Source organism: Populus alba, chromosome 19, assembly GCF_005239225.2.
Source record: "Populus alba chromosome 19, ASM523922v2, whole genome shotgun sequence".
Taxonomy (NCBI): domain Eukaryota; kingdom Viridiplantae; phylum Streptophyta; class Magnoliopsida; order Malpighiales; family Salicaceae; genus Populus; species Populus alba.
The window spans coordinates 7111964-7132532 of record NC_133302.1 but is presented as its reverse complement, the minus strand read 5'-3'; the positions used below and the strand labels follow the sequence as shown (position 1 = coordinate 7132532).

Below are 20569 nucleotides of genomic sequence, written 5' to 3'. Positions count from 1 at the left end.
AAACTTTGTGTTTTATCCCCTCTGAGTGTTTCAAAGCCACCACCAGTGGTTACTCCCACCAACAATTGGTATCAGAGCCCCGTTCGTCAGAAAACAGAAGAGTTTTGGGGTATATCTGAATTTTCAAAGTTGTCAAAAACAAGTTTTGATCATTCCACATTGTAGAGCTCATCCAGACGACCTCATTGTCGCAAGAATCAGCCTGATCGGAGCCCGAGGTGAGCCACACGCGCCACCTGAAGATTCTGCCCTATTCGCCCACGCGCCCAGAGGTTGAAGACAACTGACGTCCACGCGCGCCGTATTCAAACCGCGCCGAGCCGCTTACGCCGAGTCCCAGCCAAGCCATCAATCGAGCCGAGCTGAGCCACACGTCGCGCCGTACACCGCGCCGAGCAACCCAGCAAACCGGTTCCCTACTATTTGGACCATTCTGGATCGATCTACAGTGTCCGTTTGGCCAAATTCGACTCCTAGAAAGGTGATATAGTCATTCAAAGAGAAAAATGACTACAGAAGGTACACATACACTCATCCCGAAGCTGACCAAAGACAACTATGATAGTTGGTGCATCAGATTGAAGGCATTCCTTGGTTCACAAGAGTGTATGGATGTTGTACAACATGGTTATGATGAACCAGAGTCCAAAGAAGTAGAAGATGATTTACAAGAGGCACAAAAGCAAGCCTTGAAAGTCAACAGAAAGAAGGACAATAAAGCAAAGACCATCATCTACCAAGGTCTTGATGAAGATACATTCGAGATCATAGCTTCCGCTGAAACATCAAAAGACATATGGGAGGCTCTCCAACAGAAATACAAAGGTGCTGACAGAATCAAGAAGATTCGTCTTCAATCTTTGCGAGGTGAATTTGAGTTATTGCAAATGAAGTCCTCGGAGTCTATTGCAAATTTGAGTCAACCAGATGACGAGAAATGGAGAAGCCATCATCGATTCTTGAATTACTGAAAAAATTTTGAAACCCCTAGATCCAAAATTCGATTTTGTTGTTGTCGCAATTGAAGAGTCCAAAGATGTGGACAAGTTGACAGTTGATGAGCTTATGAGTTCTTTGCAAGCTCATGAGTAGAAGATTGTAAAGCGGAATGAAGATAAGGCCATTGAGCATGCCTTACAAGCAAAGCTGTCTCTCAAGGACAAATATGAGCAAGGGGAGACTTCAACAAGTGGATATCCCACTCAAGCAGGAAGTCAATAATCCAGATGAGGATTTCAGAGATTCTAAGGAAGAGGATCTTGGAATACAAGCTTCAGAGGAAGAGGTGGTAGAAACACCACCAAAGGAGGTCGAGGACAACAAGCATTCACTCCTAGAGGAAGAGGATGCGGTTATAATAACCGTGACAAGAGAAACATCCAATGTTATAGTTGCAATCAATTTGGGCACTATAGCACTGAATGCCGAAGGAAAGCTCCGTTAGAGATACGTGAGCATGCCAACTTTGCAGCAAAAGATGACAAAGGAGCAGCTACATTGCTTGTCCAACAAGGACTTGGTGAGAAACAGGAGGATATATGGTATCTAGATACTGGAGCCAGCAATCAAATGTGCGGCTACCGAGAGTTATTTGGTGATCTAGATGAGACCAAGCAAGGTCTAGTTACTTTTAGAGATACCACAAAGGTTCCATTCAAAGGTAAAAGCAACATCTCAATCAAGTTGAAGAACGACGATTCCAGCTACATCACTGATGTGTATTATGTCCCAGCCATAAAGCAGAACCTGATCAGCTTAGGTCAACTGTTGGAGAGAGGATATACTTTTTACTCGAAGAATTGTCATCTGACAATTAGAGACAACAATTGGAGATTGATTGCCTACGTGAAAATGTCCAAGAATAGGATGTTCCCTTTGAACATCCAGTATGATGCAACAAGGTGTTTGAGCGCCATCACCAACAGTGAAGAATGGCTTTGGCACCTGAGACTTGGACATCTGAATTTCACAAGTCTGAAGATGGTAGCAAGCAAGAAGATGGTCAAAGGTTTGCCTCACATTGATAATCCAGATGAAGTCTATGAGAGTTGTGTCCTCAGCAAACATCACAGATCCAGTTTTGCCAAAGAAGTCAACTAGAGAGCAAAGAGGCCACTGGAGTTAGTACACACAGATGTGTGTGGCCCAATAACGCCTATGTCGACTGGAAAAAATAGGTACTTCCTCACTTTTATTGATGATTTTAGTAGAAAAACATGGATATACTTTCTGAAGAGGAAGTCAGAAGTATTCAATTGTTTTAAAGATTTTAAAGCAATTGTGGAGAAGCAAACTGGCTATATGATCAGAACCGTGAGATCTGATCAAGGAGGAGAATATACAGCAAATGACTTTAAAGCCTTTTGTACACAACAAGGCATCAGACATCAAACAACATCAGCTTATACACCACAGGTGAACGGTGTAGCTGAGAGGAAGAATCGCACGATTCTTGACATGGCAAGAAGTCTGCTCAAAGCAAAGAAGTTGCCCAAGCAATACTGGGTTGAAGCTGTATCATGTGCAGTGTATCTACTAAATCGCTGCCCAACCAGAAGTTTGCAAGGTGTCATTCCAGAAGAAGCATGGAGTGGTCACAAACCAAGTGTTACTCATCTACGAGTCTTTGGTTGTGTGGCATATGCAAAGATCCCAGATGCAAGAAGGACAAAGCTCGATGATAAAAGCGAGAAATGCATCTTTGTCGGATATGGTGAAAGAAGGATATGATACAAGTTGTGTAATCCCATCACGAAGAAGGCAATCATGAGTAGAGATGTTATCTTTGAAGAAGATAAATCTTGGGAATGGAATGATGATCAAAAAGCAGTCAGATGGATGAACACTGATTTGATCCTTGAAGGTGAAGAAGTACCAACAGTACTTGTAGAAGAACCGATTGTACCTGCAGAAGAACCGATTGTGCCAACAGCTGAACCACAAAGTCCGGTGTTTATACCAGCAACTGAACCACAAAGTCCGGTACACAGATTCCCTGTATTCAACAAGAGGAACACACCAGGAGCATCATCATCAACACCACCATCAGCATCCTCATCAGAAGGACCAAGAAGGATGCGAAACCTTGAAGAGCTGTACAATGCCACTCAAGTCATGGAAGATACAACTTTGTTTTATTTCCATGCAGATAAGGACCCACAAGAAAAGAAGAAAGCAATAGGTGTCAAATGGGTCTACAAGACAAAAGCCAAATTAGTGGATAAAGGCTACAAGCAGAGAGAAGGCATTGAAAGGAGAAGTGTTCATGCTTGACATGATATCTCTCGATTGAGTTTAAGGGGGAGATTTGTTGAATATTAAACTCAACATCCAGAAGGTCAAGGAAGGCAACCAGCCACCAGTCGCCGACCAGCCACCAGCCGCCAGCCGCCACAGCCGCCAGCCGCCTTCACACTTGAAGGTTGAAAATTCTTGTTTTAATTTCGTGTATAAATAGAGTGCCCAGCTTCTGTTTATTTGTGTCGATATAATTGAGAGAAACACTAGAAAGAGAATAGAGAGAGAGAGGGTGTGTATTGTTAAGCTTTTGTTAATTAATTGTAGCTTCTGTTTTTTGTAATAAAACTTTGTGTTTTATCCCCACTGAGTGTTTCAAAGCCACCACCAGTGGTTACTCCCACCAACACTGCCCAAGCAAGGATGCTGATTTCTCTCAAATTAATGAACTTTGATAGTAATTAACAAGAAAAAATCAAGAGCTAATAAAAGATTAGATCCATGAATGGAAAACTGATGAAGATCTTCAAGCTAACCCAAGTGCTCGTGCTCCCGGATCCAATGGTAACGCTGCCGGATCAACTGCTGGAGCCGCCACACAAGCGGCTGGAGCCATCCCTTCCGCTGCTTGAGCAGCTGGATCCGTTGCTGGTGGAGGTGGAGCTGGATCCGTTGCTGCTGCTGCGTTGCTGGAGACACTATGCCGCTAAGAGTAGGAAGGAGAAGTCAGAAGTACTGGATCCACTGCTGGTGGAGGTGGATCTGGATCCGCTGCTGCTACTGTGTTGCTGGAGTTTCTTGGAAACTGATACTCTGTTTTGAGAAACGTCACAGCAGATCTTTCTATTTTGTGCAAGTCCTTAACAGAAAGTAGAAGTCTAGCCATGCATTTGATTATCGGCGGCTGGAGCCATCCCTTCCGCTGCTTGAGCAGCTGGATCCGCTGCTGGTGGAGGTGGAGCTGGATCCGTTGCTGCTGCTGCGTTGCTGGAGACAAGCTGATCACTTGATCACTTCTCTTCCTTTTTCATCTTCTTCTCTTTCCCTTCAAGAAGCCACTGTTTATGTCCCTGGTTATGACATCCAACTCTAATTATGTCCCTGGTTATGACTTTGGATCTGGATCTGGTTTTGGTGCTGGCTTTGGCGGTGGAGCTGGAAAGGGAAGTCTTGGTGGTGGAGGAGGGGGTGGGGGAGGGGTAGGTGGTGGAGGTGGTGGAGGTGGTAAAAAAGGTGGAGGGTCTGGCAGTATTAGAGATTATTTGGACAATTGTACCATTTCCAGATATTAGATTCTATATTTCCCATTTTTGCATGTTTCTTAATCCTTATTGACATCAAGTTTGTTTGATTGAAGTAAACTGATAAGCCTTGTTTTTGGATTATGAAAGCTCATATATATTTGGATCTGATTTTAGGACTAATAAGATGAAAGTGTTTATAATTTGACATTATAAAGTTTCCAAAAAGAAGCTGATCTTCGTGCTATAATTTGGATCTGATACTTTTAAATTGTTCAGCTAATTTAGTGCACTCCTCATCATATTGTAAGTGTTGACACCTTTGGTTTTTTAGCCAGCATAATTGTTAATAAACCTTGGCTGGGTGACATTTGTCACTCAATTCCTTTTCTGTTACTGTATGTATATGAATAAAATATTTCTTTTTCATCATTGATCTTATTATCTGATTTACGTTCAGGGTTTGGTACAATCAAAACAGAAACCAACATCTGAAAGTTCAAATAATTCCTCGTTAACTGAAGAAATGGCCGCTGTGCCCATGACAACAGAGAAGATAAGTGAATATTTGCCAAAAGATGATGAGGAAGCATGCCCTATCTGTCAAGAGAAGCTAAACAATCAAAAGATGGTTTTCCCATGTGAGTTTTACCTGTTTTCCATTTCATGATTCTTCAACTTCCTAAAATCCATTCATGAAATAATTATGGTGTTAGAACAACAAACATTCAGTTTACCGACTTTAGAACTGGCTCTCTTGTGTGAATTTAACACAACAAACATTGATAAAAAGAAGCAAATGACCCAATAGGCATCCCAAACAGAACAAACCAAACAATCCTACATGCCGAGGGATAAGATCCAGTGTAGCTGATCCTACGTGCAACCGGATCTGAGATTAAATCTGAGTCGTTGATCAGGCCAGAATTGTTTTGATCAAATCTTAGCCGTCTGAAGTGCGATTTGGACGATTCAAGACATGTTTTCAGCTAATTTAATCATTCCGGATGCAATGGTATGGTCCGATCATTGAGATTTGAGACCGAAAATGACAGTGGTGAATTATTAAAAAGAGATTGCCCGATCAGGAGGCATCTAAAGGTCATCATGGTGGTCAATGGAGATGAAGAAGAAGAAGGTGCACATGTTTACCCAATTATATGTGCCAAACTATGAGCCATGATAGGAGCCCTAGTTTAGACCATCGCATAACGACAAGCAGAGACACCTTAGAGAAGGTGTGAGGGCCATGAAAGGAGCCCATTCCAGAACGCTCCAGAAAGCGTGTGCTGAAGAAGCAAGATGACAATTGCCCACATAAATGGCAAAAGGGGTGATTGTTGGAATATTGCCAATTATGTTGACATTGTCAAAGAAGGAGGCTTGTTGGTGGCAACCACCAACCTTGACTTTGGTAGCCATCTTTATTGAAGAAGAGATGAGTTTGGCAGCCACCATTGATGACAAAGGAGCAAGAGGAGCTGTCATTGAAGCCTATAAATAGACACCAAGAGTGCATCACAAAAGAGAGAGAGAGTCTTGTAGTAGAGCTACAAAAGAGAGAAGAAGAGAGAAAGAAAGAGAAGGGCTGCCACCAGCAGCCCTGCTGCCTTATGCAGCTGCTGCCCTATGTAGCAATGAGAGATGGGAGTTGAGTGGATGTGATCCTCCTCCATGTATTGTATTCTTTCTCTATCTCTAATAATATTGATCTCTCCCGTGGATGTAGGCAATTTGCCGAACCACGTTAAATATTGTGTCTCAGTGTGCTTATCCCTCCTATAAGCAAAGATCAGTACATCACTGGTCCCGGATTCCGCCCCATCACAAAAGCCGATGCATGATAAGAAACCATCTTATAAAAGACTACTTTTTCTCCTAATTGTCGCACAACATATTGATAATCCTGCATCATATATCTGCATTTTGTCACTTAAAAGTTAGGAGAGACCATGGCAATTTTTCTACCTTGATATGATGGGCAACTGCATTCACAGCTTATGAATACTTTGTCCTAGCATCCTTGATCCACCTGTTCCTCAGACTTCTCTCTTTCAGGTGTGTGTGAGCGCGATGCACATGATTGCTTGCACCGGTTCCTCAGACTTCTCTTTTTCATTTGTGTGTGAGCAAGATGCACATGATTGCTTGCATGCATGTACTCAGACATGCGTGCTTGCTTGTCTCTTAGATGTCCTCAACCATCTTAAGTACGTTGGAGTTGACTTTATTACCTGTTGATTCCTCTCATATGAAATATATCACCCTGGTTAAGCGCCATTTAATTTTCATTTCAGGTTTTTTGTTTGCAGGTTTCTTTGCAATGACTGAGCGAAAAATGCGTGATCACAGGTTCCAACGTAAATGGGTAATGTGCCCAACATGTCGGCAGCATACTGATTTTGGGAATATTGCGTATGCCGATGATAGACAGGACAAATCTTGTTGTTCTGCTATGCTGGATGCAATTCAAGGCTGTGAAAAAACTGAAGCGTCTTTGGCTGTTCAAGGTTCATATGGAACAAAGGTTTACTTCCTAATCTAATGCCTTGAGCAAATTTAAATTCAAATTTATAGTCTTGGAACATGCACATAGTGCACTTAAGACAGCATGTTACTTTTGCATTTCTATTCTCCTTTTCCCAGAGCATAAACCTTGTTTACTTCTTTTTTGGCACCATAAAGGTTGAAGCAGTCTCTAGAAGAATCTTGTGGATAAAGTCTTCAGATCCTAAAGCAAAGGTTCTCGTATTCTCATGTTGGAATGATGTCCTTGATGTGTTAGAGCATGCTTTCAAATTGTAATTTTTGTCAAATAGAAGGACCAAATTGAAAGTGTTAAAAATTCATAACTATACTGAAATTATGTCCATAATTCATCTTTTATTTTGTTCAGAATCTCATAATATGCTCCAGGGACCAATCTATAATTTTTCAAAGTTTGGGGACTAAACTGTAATTTTCACAAATTGGGGGATCAAACTGAATTTTCATCATCTTCAACCTCAAACCCAGAATTTCCACAGATTACCTACTGTTATCTCCTGATTTCTAACACAAATTCAACATTTAAACAAAAATCATAACTCAAAATTATCATATTTACCTACAATCTTCCATAATTAACTAAATAACTAATTACCCATAACATTCAAATCAATTCATCAATCAATCCAAAATACAATCTTCAAAACCCTAACATTCATCAAAATAGAAATTTAAAGCTCAAAGAACACATATTTATACAATTTAAAACCTAAATCTTACCTTTAAACTTATTTTCTCAAACTCCCTTCTATTTCCCTCATCTTTCCCTCTTTTCTCTTCTTCTTTGTCCCTTCTCTCTTGCCGGTTTTCTTTTTCAATTTTCAGATCCCACTACAAGATTTAACAATTTTACCGATGGAAGTTTTCCATCTACATAAGACATATATTTTGTCGGTAATTAATTTACCGATGAAATTACTAATGGAAATGCTCCGTTGGTGAATCTTTCGTCAGTAATTTTTTATCCGTTGGTAATAAAAAAAATAAAATTACCCGCTTTATTTCATCGGTATATCTCTTGGTAATAATTTTTTTATTACCAACAGATTTACGGACGGATATACCGACGAAATTCCGTTGGTAATTATTTAAAAACATTTTAAAAAAATTCATTTTATAAAATTATAAAATAATTAAATTAACATAAATCAACACTTTATAATATATACCCAAAATGCTTGGAAAAAAAATAAGAAAATCAACTCAAACAAATTTACAACCAATAAATAAAATGAAAAAATAAATTCATCTAAAAAAATTCATATGAAGAAAATGAAGTTGCAATTGCTAAAAATTTAATAATCCTATAAATAAATCAACTAAAAATTGGTCTCATAAGAAAAAAAAAAATCTCACAACAACATTTATACAATTATTAAGAACAAAAACAATTAAAAATAAAATAAAAAACAAATATAGTGAAAAAATCATGAAAAAAGAAGAAAAATGAAAAATCTTACCTTAATGTAGTCGCAAGTGAAGCTAAGGAGAGAGAAAAATTTTTGTAAAGTATATTAATTAAAAAAAAAACTAAGAGAATAAAAGAAGAAATAAGAAGAAGGCATACCCGAGCATGGAGGAAAAGAGAAGGAGAGAAAAGAAGAGAAAGAAATAGATATTGATGTTTTTTACATATAGTGAAGAAGAAGAAGAAAGAAGAATTATAAGAAATGAGTCTGTCTCTTGTGAAATAAGAGCATTTAGGCTTTTTATTAGGGCGCGTTAGCGACGAATTTACCGATGGATAATTGAATATTAATATTTTTTAATTATTCCGACTGTAAGATTTAATTTAAATTTTCAATTTTATAAAAAAATTTCAGAAACCGCCAACAATTACCTATGATTTTTCAATCCGTTGGTGATTCCGTCTGTAATATTTAAATGAAAATTTTAAATTGATTGAATTTTTTCAGAAAACTGCCAAATAATTAACACCGACGACTTTTCAATCTGTCATTGATTTTGTCCGTTAAGAACAACAATTAATAGTGTAATTAGAAGGTAAACAGTTCTAGAGCTCTCTGGAAAATTCCGTCGGTGATTCCCTTTGTAATTGACATGATAAACAATGTTCACAGTTTACCAATGAATTTATCAACGAAATTACCGATGGAATAATTTATTTCCTTGGTAAAAATGACACGTTATTATTTTTTTGCTTTGTTTTAATTTTTTATCCCACAGTAATTCCCTCGGTATATACCTAGGAAATATTTCCGTGGGTAAATTTTGTCGGTAAAAGCCCTCGGAAATTTACCGACAAAAATATTCCCTCGGTATTTCCGTTTGTATTTATTGATTTTTTGGTAGTGTCCCTCTTTCCTTTTTTTTCTATTTATATTATCAAGTTTTGTTGAATTACCATAATACCCTTATTCATTTATACTCACTTTTAAGCCACCAAGGGCTTTGTTTCCTTTTTGTACTCATTTATTTCAAAACATCACATTGATGGGCTAAAAGAAAAGGGCTATGCCGTTCAGGAGAATTTTTGTTTTGCTTTTCAGGTTTGCCAAAAGATGGTTGTTAAATTCCTCTTAATTTGGTAACTCGAACAAAATTATCAAGAAACCACATCATCCAAGCAAAGTGCACAAATTAGGTTGATGAATACTAATGATATCACGAACAAAATAAAAGGAGTTTGGGGATGAAAAATAACTGCCTTGCATAATTTGTGCAAATATTGAAATCTTGTAATTTTCCTTTGGGGAGGGAAGAGAGAGATCCAATTATAGGTAGATCAACACTTGGTGTTCTGTAAAAATTGGTATTGTGCAAAGTTTAAAAGTTTGAATGTATGCATACCTCTTTGTTTCCCAGTGCCAAAAATACTGTTAGAAGTGTGTTTCAGGTATTTTAATTTTGATCGAGTTATTTGTAGACTTCAACTTATTTTTTATCATGTCTTTTGGTTGTGACTTCATAAATGCAGGAAATCACATGTTGCCATCAGTGAATTCAGAGCGCAGAATAGCAGTCCCAAAAGAACTGATAGACAACAACAAGAAACAAAATCTGTTCAAGTGTTGCTGCTCTTAATCCAGCATGGAGCCAATGGACTCAATCTGTTAGAAGCACAGCATGTTGTTCTTGTGGAGCCACTGCTCAATCCAGCAGACGAGGCTCAAGCAGTCAGCCGGGTGCACCGAATTGGGCAGGAAAAGAGGACATTAGTCCGTCGATTTATAGTATGCTCCTTTTCCTTTTCTTTTTTCCTTTTTGTTTTTTGTTAAACTAATTATGGATGCTATACATTGCATATAGTAGACATGCATTTGAGATACATAACCTCACCACACTGAAGATAGCATGGGGTATTTTGGGACTCTTTGTTTGAGTTCCTTTATTAAATAAATTACATTTCTATTTAGCTCTCCATTTATCCATTCAATTTCTATATGTAATAATCTTCATTACAACTACCTCTGTTCTGCAATCTCCCATTCCAATGTCTGTGCTGAACAAAGATTTCTTCTTTAAACAGAATTGTCAAGATTTATGCCTTCAAAAAACCTCATTCTCATGCCATCTATCATTCGTGAAATGTCCATATCATATGGAGACCACTTGTACAGATTTTGCCAAAGACTTTCTCGTAGATCAATTTGCACGTAGTGTTTCTGTGGACATGAGCTCATGGAAGCCCGTGCCTCATCGTCCCCTGCAGAGCTTGAGGTGCCACCGGGTCCAGAATCCTCTTGCATATGTTTAGGTGTTTGTTTTTGCAAAAAAATTTTATTTTTTTATTTATTTTAAATTAATATTTTTTTAATGTTTTCATTTCATTTTAATATATTGATATCAAAAATAATTTTTAAAAAATTAGACAAATATTATTTTAATATATTTTAAAATGAAAAAATATTTTAAAATGCAACATCAACTATACTTCAAAATAGATCCTAACACTTAATATCACGATTTTAATAGGTCAAGACACTATTTTATACCTAAACATAATAAATGTTATTAGAACTAAATAAATAAAAAGAAACTGACCTAAAGATCATATATACATGTCATAGCCCGCATGAAAGAGTGTTGGGTATATCAGCTTAAAGTATAGACATAAACCTACTCTTAATAACTTGCATCGGATCAGCTAATACACACACTATATATATAGTTGAAAAGATTGAAATGATAAAATGATGAGTTTTTCACAACTCAATGAATAAATAGAACAAACATACAATAAGAGATTAAGGCTGTGTTTGTTTTCTGAAAAATGGTTTTCGGAAAACTACTTTCTAAATTTTTCTCTGTTTGTTTGCTATTAGAAAAGTTGGTCAACAGAAAATACTTTCTGGTCAACGAAAAACACTTTGCAGTCAAAAGAAAATTTAGCTTGGTTTTCAGGAAAGTGTTTTCTTTTTATTTTAGGTGGAAATTAAACACTTTCCGGAAGTTGTGAAAAATTTAGAAATGTTTTATTATTTGTTGATTATATCAAATTTGGTTCTCAAACTTTTGATTGTTATACATATTTTGTTTTGAATCTTTATTTTTCAATTTCATCCCTTAGAATTTAATTTTTATATTAATTTTGGTCCTCATTTTTATAATTTTGTTTTCTTTTACCTTATCATTTTTTTATTGAAATTTTTTATCTATCAAACTTGATCCTTATTCTTTTGATTGTTACTTATTTTATTTGAAATTATTTATAAAATGTTAATTATTATTATTTTAATTTCTTCATCTTTTAATTTTTTTTATTTTTTTAGATTTGATCTCTATTATTTTGATTATTATTTATTTTATTTTGAGATAATTTATGAATTTTGTTTTTCAATTTCATTCTCATTCAACGTTTTAATTCGTAAGGTTTGTTCCTCATTATTTTAATAAACTTGAAAAAAATAAAACATTAATAAGTTATTTTCCAGCACATTTTCCATGATATAACTAAACACTAGAAAATATTTTCCAACTTATTTTTCATTACACTACCAAACATCGAAAAATAATTCACTTTCCTGAAATTTACTTTTTAAAAGGAAACTACTTTCCTGCAAACAAACGGGGCCTAAGTTATAATGTGATTAATTTATTAGGTTCATACATGATAATAATATAACTAAGCAAACCAATAACACATAAATATAGTTAAAGTTATGTCATTTTTTTAGAAAATCAAATATAAAAATGAAAAGGGGAAGAAAATGTGTTTGCATCAAGGTAAAGTATCATAACAAATATTTGCGATAAAAAAATAATTGTCATTTCTGTTTAGGATAGTTTAATTTTTTATATAAAAAATATTAAAAAAATTAATTAGCATTTCGGTTTAGGATATTTCAAGAGTAGTTTAGATATTTTTTTATAACAAATAAATTTTTTTTTTAAATTATTAATTAGAATTTCTGTTTAGGAAAATTCATGGATAATTTAATTTGTTTTTATAAAAGTAGAAAAATATTATAAAAAAATATTTAGGATATTTCAAATGTAGTTTAAATGTTTTTTTTTATATAAAAACATTAATTATCATTTCTTTTTAGAATAATTCAAGGGTAGTTTAAATGTTTTTTAAAAAAATTAATTAGAATTTATTTAGGATACTTCAAGGGTAGTTTGAATGTTTTTTTAAAACAATTAATTAGAATTTTTGTTTAGGATACTTCAAGGGTAGTTTAAATTAATTATAATTTTATATAAAAAATATATAAAAAATTAATTAGAATTTTTTTTTAGGATACTTAAAGGGTAGTTGAAATGTTTTTTATAAAAATAAAAACTATTTATAAAACATTAATTAGCATTTCTATTTAAGATACTTTAAGGATAATTTAATTTTTTTATATAAAAAATAAAAGCAAATTATACAAAAATAATTAGCATTTCAGTTTAGGATACTTTAAAGGTAGTTAAATATTTTTTTTTTTATAACAAACAAAACAAATTAATTAGAATATTTGTTTACGATTATTCAATGATAGTTTAAATTTTTTTATAAAAAATAGAAAACATTTATAAAAAAATTATTTAGGATACTTAAAGTGTAATTTAAATATTTTTTATAAGAAATAAAAAACTTAATTAGCATTTCAGTTTAATATACTTTAAGGGTAGTTTAAATATTGTTTTATAAAAAATAGAAAAACTTTATAAAAAGAAATTATTTAGGATATAATAGTTTAAATGTTTTTTTATAAAAATAAAATTATAAAAAACAATAATTATAGATAGCCACCAAACCCAATCCTCTTGGGTCATGCTAAGCCACCAAACCCAAACGCTTATAAAAATAAAAATAAATTAAAAAAAAATTATTATTAGAAAGAATCTTTGTAGAACTTAAACCAGTAATCTCTATAAAACAAATTTAAAATCTAACTAGTTAACTTGTTCCGGTTGTCACGGGTACTGATCCATAGTCAATTACAAAACTTTGGTGAGGACTTGACCAGGCTCGGCTCTAACTAGTTAAAGCTTTCCCTCGTCAAATTACTCTTAACAACAATCTAAGTCTGCACAAGATCCGACAGAACTTCAGAAAAATGGATTGATAAGGACTTGACCAGGCTCGGCTCAATGAAGGACTTTGTTTGACTTGTTCCGTGGTTTTTACGGGTACTGATCCATAGTCTTCTCAGTCTCTTCGTCAAAGTTTGCCCTCCATTAGGGAAATTTGGTGAGTCTCTCACATACACTTCTCCATTGTCTTTTCAGTGGAAAATATGGAAAGGGTTGGTGAACTGGAAATTATAAAACAAGTGTGTCTCACGTCAATTACAAGTTAGTTAAATGCTGTTGCAGCTGCATATATATAACTAACTAATTACAAGTCAGAATCATTGAATAACAGAAGAAGAAGATTTAACAAGTCTCATTCCTATCATCACTCTTTCTATCTCTGTGTATCTTAAAAGCCTGTGATACACGTTAACAACAGGAAGCAGGGACCCTGACCATCTAAAGCTTTCACAAGTGTGATGGTTTATTAAAGAAGGAGGTCTGGGATTATCTTGTGTCTTTTACAAACAGCATTAGCAAACCATGGTGTCTTGCAGGGGACTTTAATGAAACTCTCTCCCCTTCAGATAGGAAAGGTAGCTCTAAAATCTCATCCTCCATGCTAAGTTTCAAGATGTGTGTTGACAGTTGTGGTCTGATTGAACTCCCCTTAAATGGAAAGAAGTTTACGTGGTCTAGAGGAAATGCTGCAAGCCGTATTGATAGAATGTTTGTGACGGGCGATTGGCTGCAACATCTTCCATCATCTACTCTGTATGGACTCCCGAAGAATTTTTCAGATCACAGACCATTACATATGCTAGTAGACTCTACAAACTGGGGACCAAAGCCTGTTCGGATGATGAATTGTTGGTGGCTAAACTCTGAATTTGTGAAGATGGTTCAGCTCTACTGGAATACAGCCTCAAATTCAAGCTCTGGCAAACGAAGTATGGTTGTAGCCTTAAAGTTATTAAAAGATAGATGCAAGAAATGGAGCATAGATGTTGTGGGCAACACTTCTAGCAAGATCTCATCTCTAGAAATTGAAGCAGACATCCTAGATTCTCAAAGAGAGAGTAGAAACTTATCAGCTGATGAATTACTCCGAAGCAACATAATCTCTGCCAATCTTAGAACGTTATACAGAATGCAAGAGTCTGCATGGCATCAAAAGTCAAGAGTGCAGTGGTGCAAACTTGGAGATAGGAACACCCGCTTCTTCCATTTATCTGCTACAACACGCCAGAAAAAGAATCAAATCTTTTCTCTGGATGTTGACGGAGCCACTTTGACGAAACCCGGTGATGTGAAGATGGCTGTATTCAATTTCTTCAGCAAGTTGTACTCTTTTACAGATAGACCAAGAGCCTCCTGCAATAATCTGAATTTCCTAAAGCTTCAGCCCTCGTCCTCGACTGCTTTAGAACTGCCATTCTCTGCTGATGAGGTCAAAACTGCTGTGTGGGATTGTGAAGGAAACAAAGCACCAGGTCCCGATGGTATCAACTTCTTCTTCATCAAGAAATCTTGGAACATCATTGGCGGGACATTGTTCAAATGGTGGATGAATTTTACCGGACTAATATTCTTCCTCCAGGCATCAACAGCTCTTTTGTCACCCTTATCCCAAAAGGTAAAAGGAGCCAATAAGCTGCAGGATTTTAGGCCTATCAGCTTGGTAGGCAGCCTCTACAAAATTATCTCAAAACTGCTAGCATCCAGAGTGAAACGAGTTCTGCCTGAAGTCATCAGTGACCACCAAAATGCTTTCATAAAAGGAAGGCAAATTCTGGATAGTGTGTTGATCGCCAACGAGGCAATTAACTTCATGAAGAAGAAAAAGGGCAAAGGATATCTCTTTAAACTAGACTTCCACAAAGCATTTGATTCAGTGTTATGGGACTATGTGAATGAAGTCATGGCCAGTATGGGTTTTGGAAGTCGATGGCGAGGCTGGATTATGCAATGTATATCAACAGCCAAGATGTCTGTGCTGGTAAACGGCTCCCCCACAAAGGAATTCAGTTTAGAAAAAGGGCTTCGTCAAGGAGACCCTCTTTCTCCTTTTCTCTTCAACATTGCGGTGCAGGGGTTGAGCTGCATGCTACAACGAGGGTGTGATCTGGGGCTGATTGAGGGAGTGAGCATCGGGCAGGCTGGTTTTCATTTATCTCATCTACAGTTTGCAGACGACACACTCATTTTTAGTTCAGCCTCCTTAGAAAGCATGCAGAATGTTAAGCGCATACTATTGTGCTTTGAGCTCATGTCAGGCTTGAAAGTTAACTTCTCCAAAAGCAGTATCTTTGGTGTGGGTATAGAAGATCACGTGTGTGATTACACTGCACAGACACTAAGATGTAAGCAAGGGCACCTCCCTTTCAAATATCTTGGCCTCCCCATTGGTGCAAATTCCTGCAGACTTCTGATGTGGAATCCTATCATTCAAAATATCAGCTCTAGGTTGGTTGCATGGAAAGGGAAGCTCTTATCGATAGGGGAAGGTTATGCTTAATTAAAATCGGTTCTTAGCAACTTGCCAATTTACTTTCTCTCTCTGTTCCCTATGCCTGTGGCGGTTTCAACAGCAATTGAAAAGAAGTTTAGATGCTTTTTGTGGTCCGGAAAAGAGGAAGGCAAGTCTATATGCAATGTTGGCTGGCCAACTGTGTCGATGCCAAAGAGTGCTGGTGGACTTGGCATTGGATCTCTGCAAAACAAAAATAAAGCTCTACTATTCAAATGGCTATGGAGGTATGGCTCTGAGGAGTCGAGCATGTGGAAGGATGTGATTACAAGCATTTACAATCCTAAATACCACAGTCTTATACCGCAGGATCATATCACAGGTGCTGGAAGCATATGGTCTCGGCTTGTTAATTACTGTGGCAAAGATTCTAGATTGCGGAATATTGTGACTAATAACACTGTGATGCTAGTTGGCAATGGAAAATGGATTAAGTTTTGGGCTTGATGACTGGACAGGCAATGGCAGATTGGCAGAGAAGTTCCCTACTCTATTTCAGTTGTCCAACGATAAAGACGCCAGCCTAGAAAAGATGGGAATGTGGGATGGTCATGCATGGTGCTGGGTTTTCTCCTGGATCAGAGATTTGAGAGGCCGGAATACTGGACTTCTTACTCAAATGTACGCTATTCTGTCAAGAATGCAACTGGACAAAGAAGCAGAGGATCGGCTTGTCTGGAAAGCCAATAACACAGGAAGATACTCGGTTAAATCTCTATGTGGGCTTTTATCTCCTAGTTCTCCATTGAACACTGTCTTCTCCTTTAAGGGGATTTGGAGAGGTCTCGTCCCACCTAAAGTAGAGGTTTTTTTGCTGGATGGCCATCATCAACAAAATCAACACCCGCAGCATGTTAGTTAAAAGAGGCATACTGGATATCTCAGCTGCAATCTGTCCGATCTGCTTGGCTGAGGAAGAAATGGTCGACCACCTTTTTATTCATTGCTACAAGCACTGGCTCATTTGGTCTAAAATCATCAATTGGTGGGGCTTAGCTTGGTGTTGTCCAAGGAACTTGGCAAATCTCTTCTCTCAGTGGGACTCTTTGGTTTATGGCAAATTTCAGAAAAAAGTATGGGTGATGTTGTTCTTTTCTGCGACATGGTCTATGTGGCTTCTTCGCAATGATGTAATATTTAAGCAGAAGATCCCAGATTATGATACTTTGTTCTTCCTTATTGTTACTCGGCTTTGCTTATGGTTAAAGGCTATTGAACCGGATTTTCCCTACTCCTCCTCAGATTTGCTTCGATCTGCTGAAGGTCTGGTTCGGTGGACTAATTCTCAAAAGTTGAGGATTGGTATTATGTGGTCTCCCCCTATGACGAATAGATTCAAATGGAATGTTGATGGATCCTCTATCGGAAAACCTGGCCCCTCCGGAATAGGTGGTGTTTTGCGGAATCATCATGGAATACTTTTAGGTATTTTTTCTATGCCGATTGGGATCTTAGACTCTAATGTAGCTGAGCTGAGAGCAGTAGTCAAAGCTATCGAATTGTCAGCCTCTAACTGCTTCTTACATCATAAACATATTATTATCGAATCTGATTCTGCCAATGTCATTAGCTGGATGAATAATTCTTATAATAGGCCTTGGATTCATCATAAACTCTTCTCTTCAGCTCAGAGGCTAGCTTCATGTTTTGATTCAATCACCTACTCTCATTCTTACCGGGAAAGCAATCACATGGCAGATCATCTCGCTAAACAAGGAGTGCATAGAATATCTGATTTTGTGGCTTGGCTAAGACCCTCATAGATAATTTATCGGTACTTTGTTTAATCCAATGCAGATTATGTTGATTGGGGCATTCTTTTGGCTCCTATGCAGGAACCAGATGGTGGAAGGTTTTTATTGAGTTTGTAGGGTTTATGTTAAATAGGTTTGCTAGCTAATTCAGCAAACTTTTTCTCTGTGTAATGATTGCATTGCACAATTTTGCATTACTTAATAATAACAGCTTCTTTCAAAAAAAAAAAAAGTGTGAAAGCAAACTCAACGAAGACCAGAGATGCGTATATGCTTGCTACTGCTCGTGTTTCATGATAAAAAATAAACCTTTTCACGTCAATTACGATAACTTCCATTGAATACATTGAAGTGATCAAATTGCTAGAAAAAACTTTCTAGATTAAAGTTTCTTCCATAGAATCCTTTGCTTTTTATCACCCTTTATTCACTTTTCTGCCTGCTTGTCAAAAGTGAGAAGACTTGACATTGTAGAGACCTTTATCCATTCATAGTATACACATTAGAGGCAGTGTGCATGTGAACGTAGGACTTTCCAGTTAATGTCGCAAACTATGATATGGAAAGGGGAAAGAAAGTTGAGATGGAATTTTTTTTTTGGAATAAGTCGATATATTGAAAGGGCTAACCAGAAGGTAGCCAAAAACAAGATACATGAAAAGAAAAGAATCACAATAACAAAAAACAAACACAAAAAGAAAGGAAAAGAAAGTCAACAGATACATAACCGAAAAAGGACATTAGGAATGAAGAAGTTGATACGCCATGCTAAAAGCCTTTATTTGGTGTTAGACCAATCTATAATACCTTCAGGACCCATAATTAAAGTAGTGCCAGTAGCCATGAAGAACTTATCTGCAGACTTGAGCCAATTTGAGAGGCGATAAAGAATTAAGGAGAAAATATCTTCGAAGGTCGCAGTTCCATCATTGAAGATTACCTTGTTCCTCATAAGCCATATACTCCAGCTAACACAACAAGAAAGCATAGACCAAGCCTTACGCTGGAATTTTCCGAACACTAGGTTGGGCCATTGATGTAAAAGATCATCCACACAGCAGGGAAGGCAACCACTAATACCCCACCAATCCAAGAATTTCATCCATAATTTCCACACTGGTCTACAATGGAGGAGAAGATGATTTGAAGTCTCAATCTCATTTTCACAAAAGATACAAAAGGCTTGATCAATTGGGATTATATTACGGCAAAGTAAGAAATCCTTAGTGCACAGTCTATTCTGAACAGCTAGCAAAGAAAAGATTGAACCTTAGGAGGTACCCCTTTTTTGCCATAATCGAAGCCTTGAAAGTTCTAAGCCCTGGATTCACAATCCTGTCAATAAGTAGAGAACAAGTTTTAACTGTATACCCTCCATCTGTTGAAGAGGACCAGACTTTTTATCTAAAGTTGTTGCCTTTATTCGAAAGCTTTCTAGAGATGAGAGAAGGTAGACGACCTGCTCAGTTTCAAAGAGGAACAATTGTCTCCTCCAAGCTAACTCCACTTCCATTCTCCTTGCTCCCAAATTCCCATGTCAGCAATTGTGGCATTCGTTTTTAGTGGTAAGAATGTAGAGTCGAGGGTAGATGACTTTCAATGGAGAGCTATCAAACCAAACATCAGACCAGAATCGAGTCAGAGAGCCATTTCCCACTACAAATCTGCAATTATTGGCTAAAGCTGAAGAGACAGAGTCTGTTGTGGTCATAAGGGATGTTATATCCCTCAGATACAAGACAATCTTCTACTAAAAATAGGGAAACCATTTTCAAACACCGGCTTGAATTTGTTGAATATCATCTTCTTCCACAGCTCAATTACCAGGAAGAGAGAGCCTCCAAATCCACTTGAAAAAGCATTGCTTTATTCTTGCTATCAATGACCCAATCCCAAGGCACCCCTATCCTTATCTCTAACAACCACGCTCCATTGGACTTTGCAAATTTTTTCTCATTTTGACAGTTCCCGACCATAAGAATTTGCGTTGGATGGAAGTAAGTAAGCGACACACACCTTTTGGCATAAGGAAGATGGACATGAAGTACAAAGGAAGGGAGTTCAACACACTTTTGATAAGGCAAATGCGACCGGCCATGCTTAACATTCTCCCTTTCCACGAAGTGAGTTTCTTTCGAAACTTATCAATGACGGGTTTCCATGTTGAAATCCTTCTAGGGTTAGACCCCAAAGGCATTCCCAGGTAATTACATGGAAGAGAATCATGCCTGCAGTAAACTGATTTTGCAAACTCATCCAAGCAGGAGTCATCAACATTGATTCCTATAAGAGAACTCTTAAAAAAAATTAATGTGCAAGCCTGAGCATAGAGCAAAACCACCTTAAGACTCTTTTAACTGACTGGAGGGCATGCAAACTAGCTGGCATAAAGACAAGAGTGTCATCTGCATATTGAAGGTGACTTAAGAAGTTATTGGAGCCAAAAATCAATACCCTGAAAGATGTCTGAGGATGCCGCACGTTGGAAGAGAACAGATAGACCTTCAGCAGCAATATTAAAAAGAAAGGAGATAGGGGATCCACCTTGCCTAATACCTCGCCCCACTTTGAACTCTGGGGAAGGACAGCCATTGACTAAGACTGAAACCTGACTAGTAGACAAGCAGGAGGAAATCCACCCTCTCCATTTAGCACCAAAACCCATGTAAGTCATCACCTCATCAATGTAATCCCATAGAACTGAATCAAAAGCTTTTTGGAAAATCAACCTTGAAGATGAGACCCGATCTTCGACTTCTTTTTAGATCATAAACCACTTCATTAGCTACCATAAA

At 37.0% G+C, this 20569-nt stretch overlaps 1 protein-coding gene across 1 annotated transcript; it reads left to right on the top strand.

Moving 5' to 3' along the window:
* Positions 1-4313: 4313 nt before the first annotated feature.
* LOC118040987 (uncharacterized) lies at positions 4314-17783 on the top strand. The gene is made up of 9 exons (XM_073406565.1): positions 4314-4436; positions 4939-5119; positions 6791-7005; positions 7125-7279; positions 9964-10219; positions 13984-15997; positions 16082-16368; positions 16433-16825; positions 17088-17783. The coding sequence occupies exons 1-9, from the start codon at positions 4314-4316 to the stop codon at positions 17781-17783; spliced, it is 4320 nt and encodes a 1439-aa protein (XP_073262666.1).
* The last annotated feature ends 2786 nt before the right edge of the window (positions 17784-20569 follow it).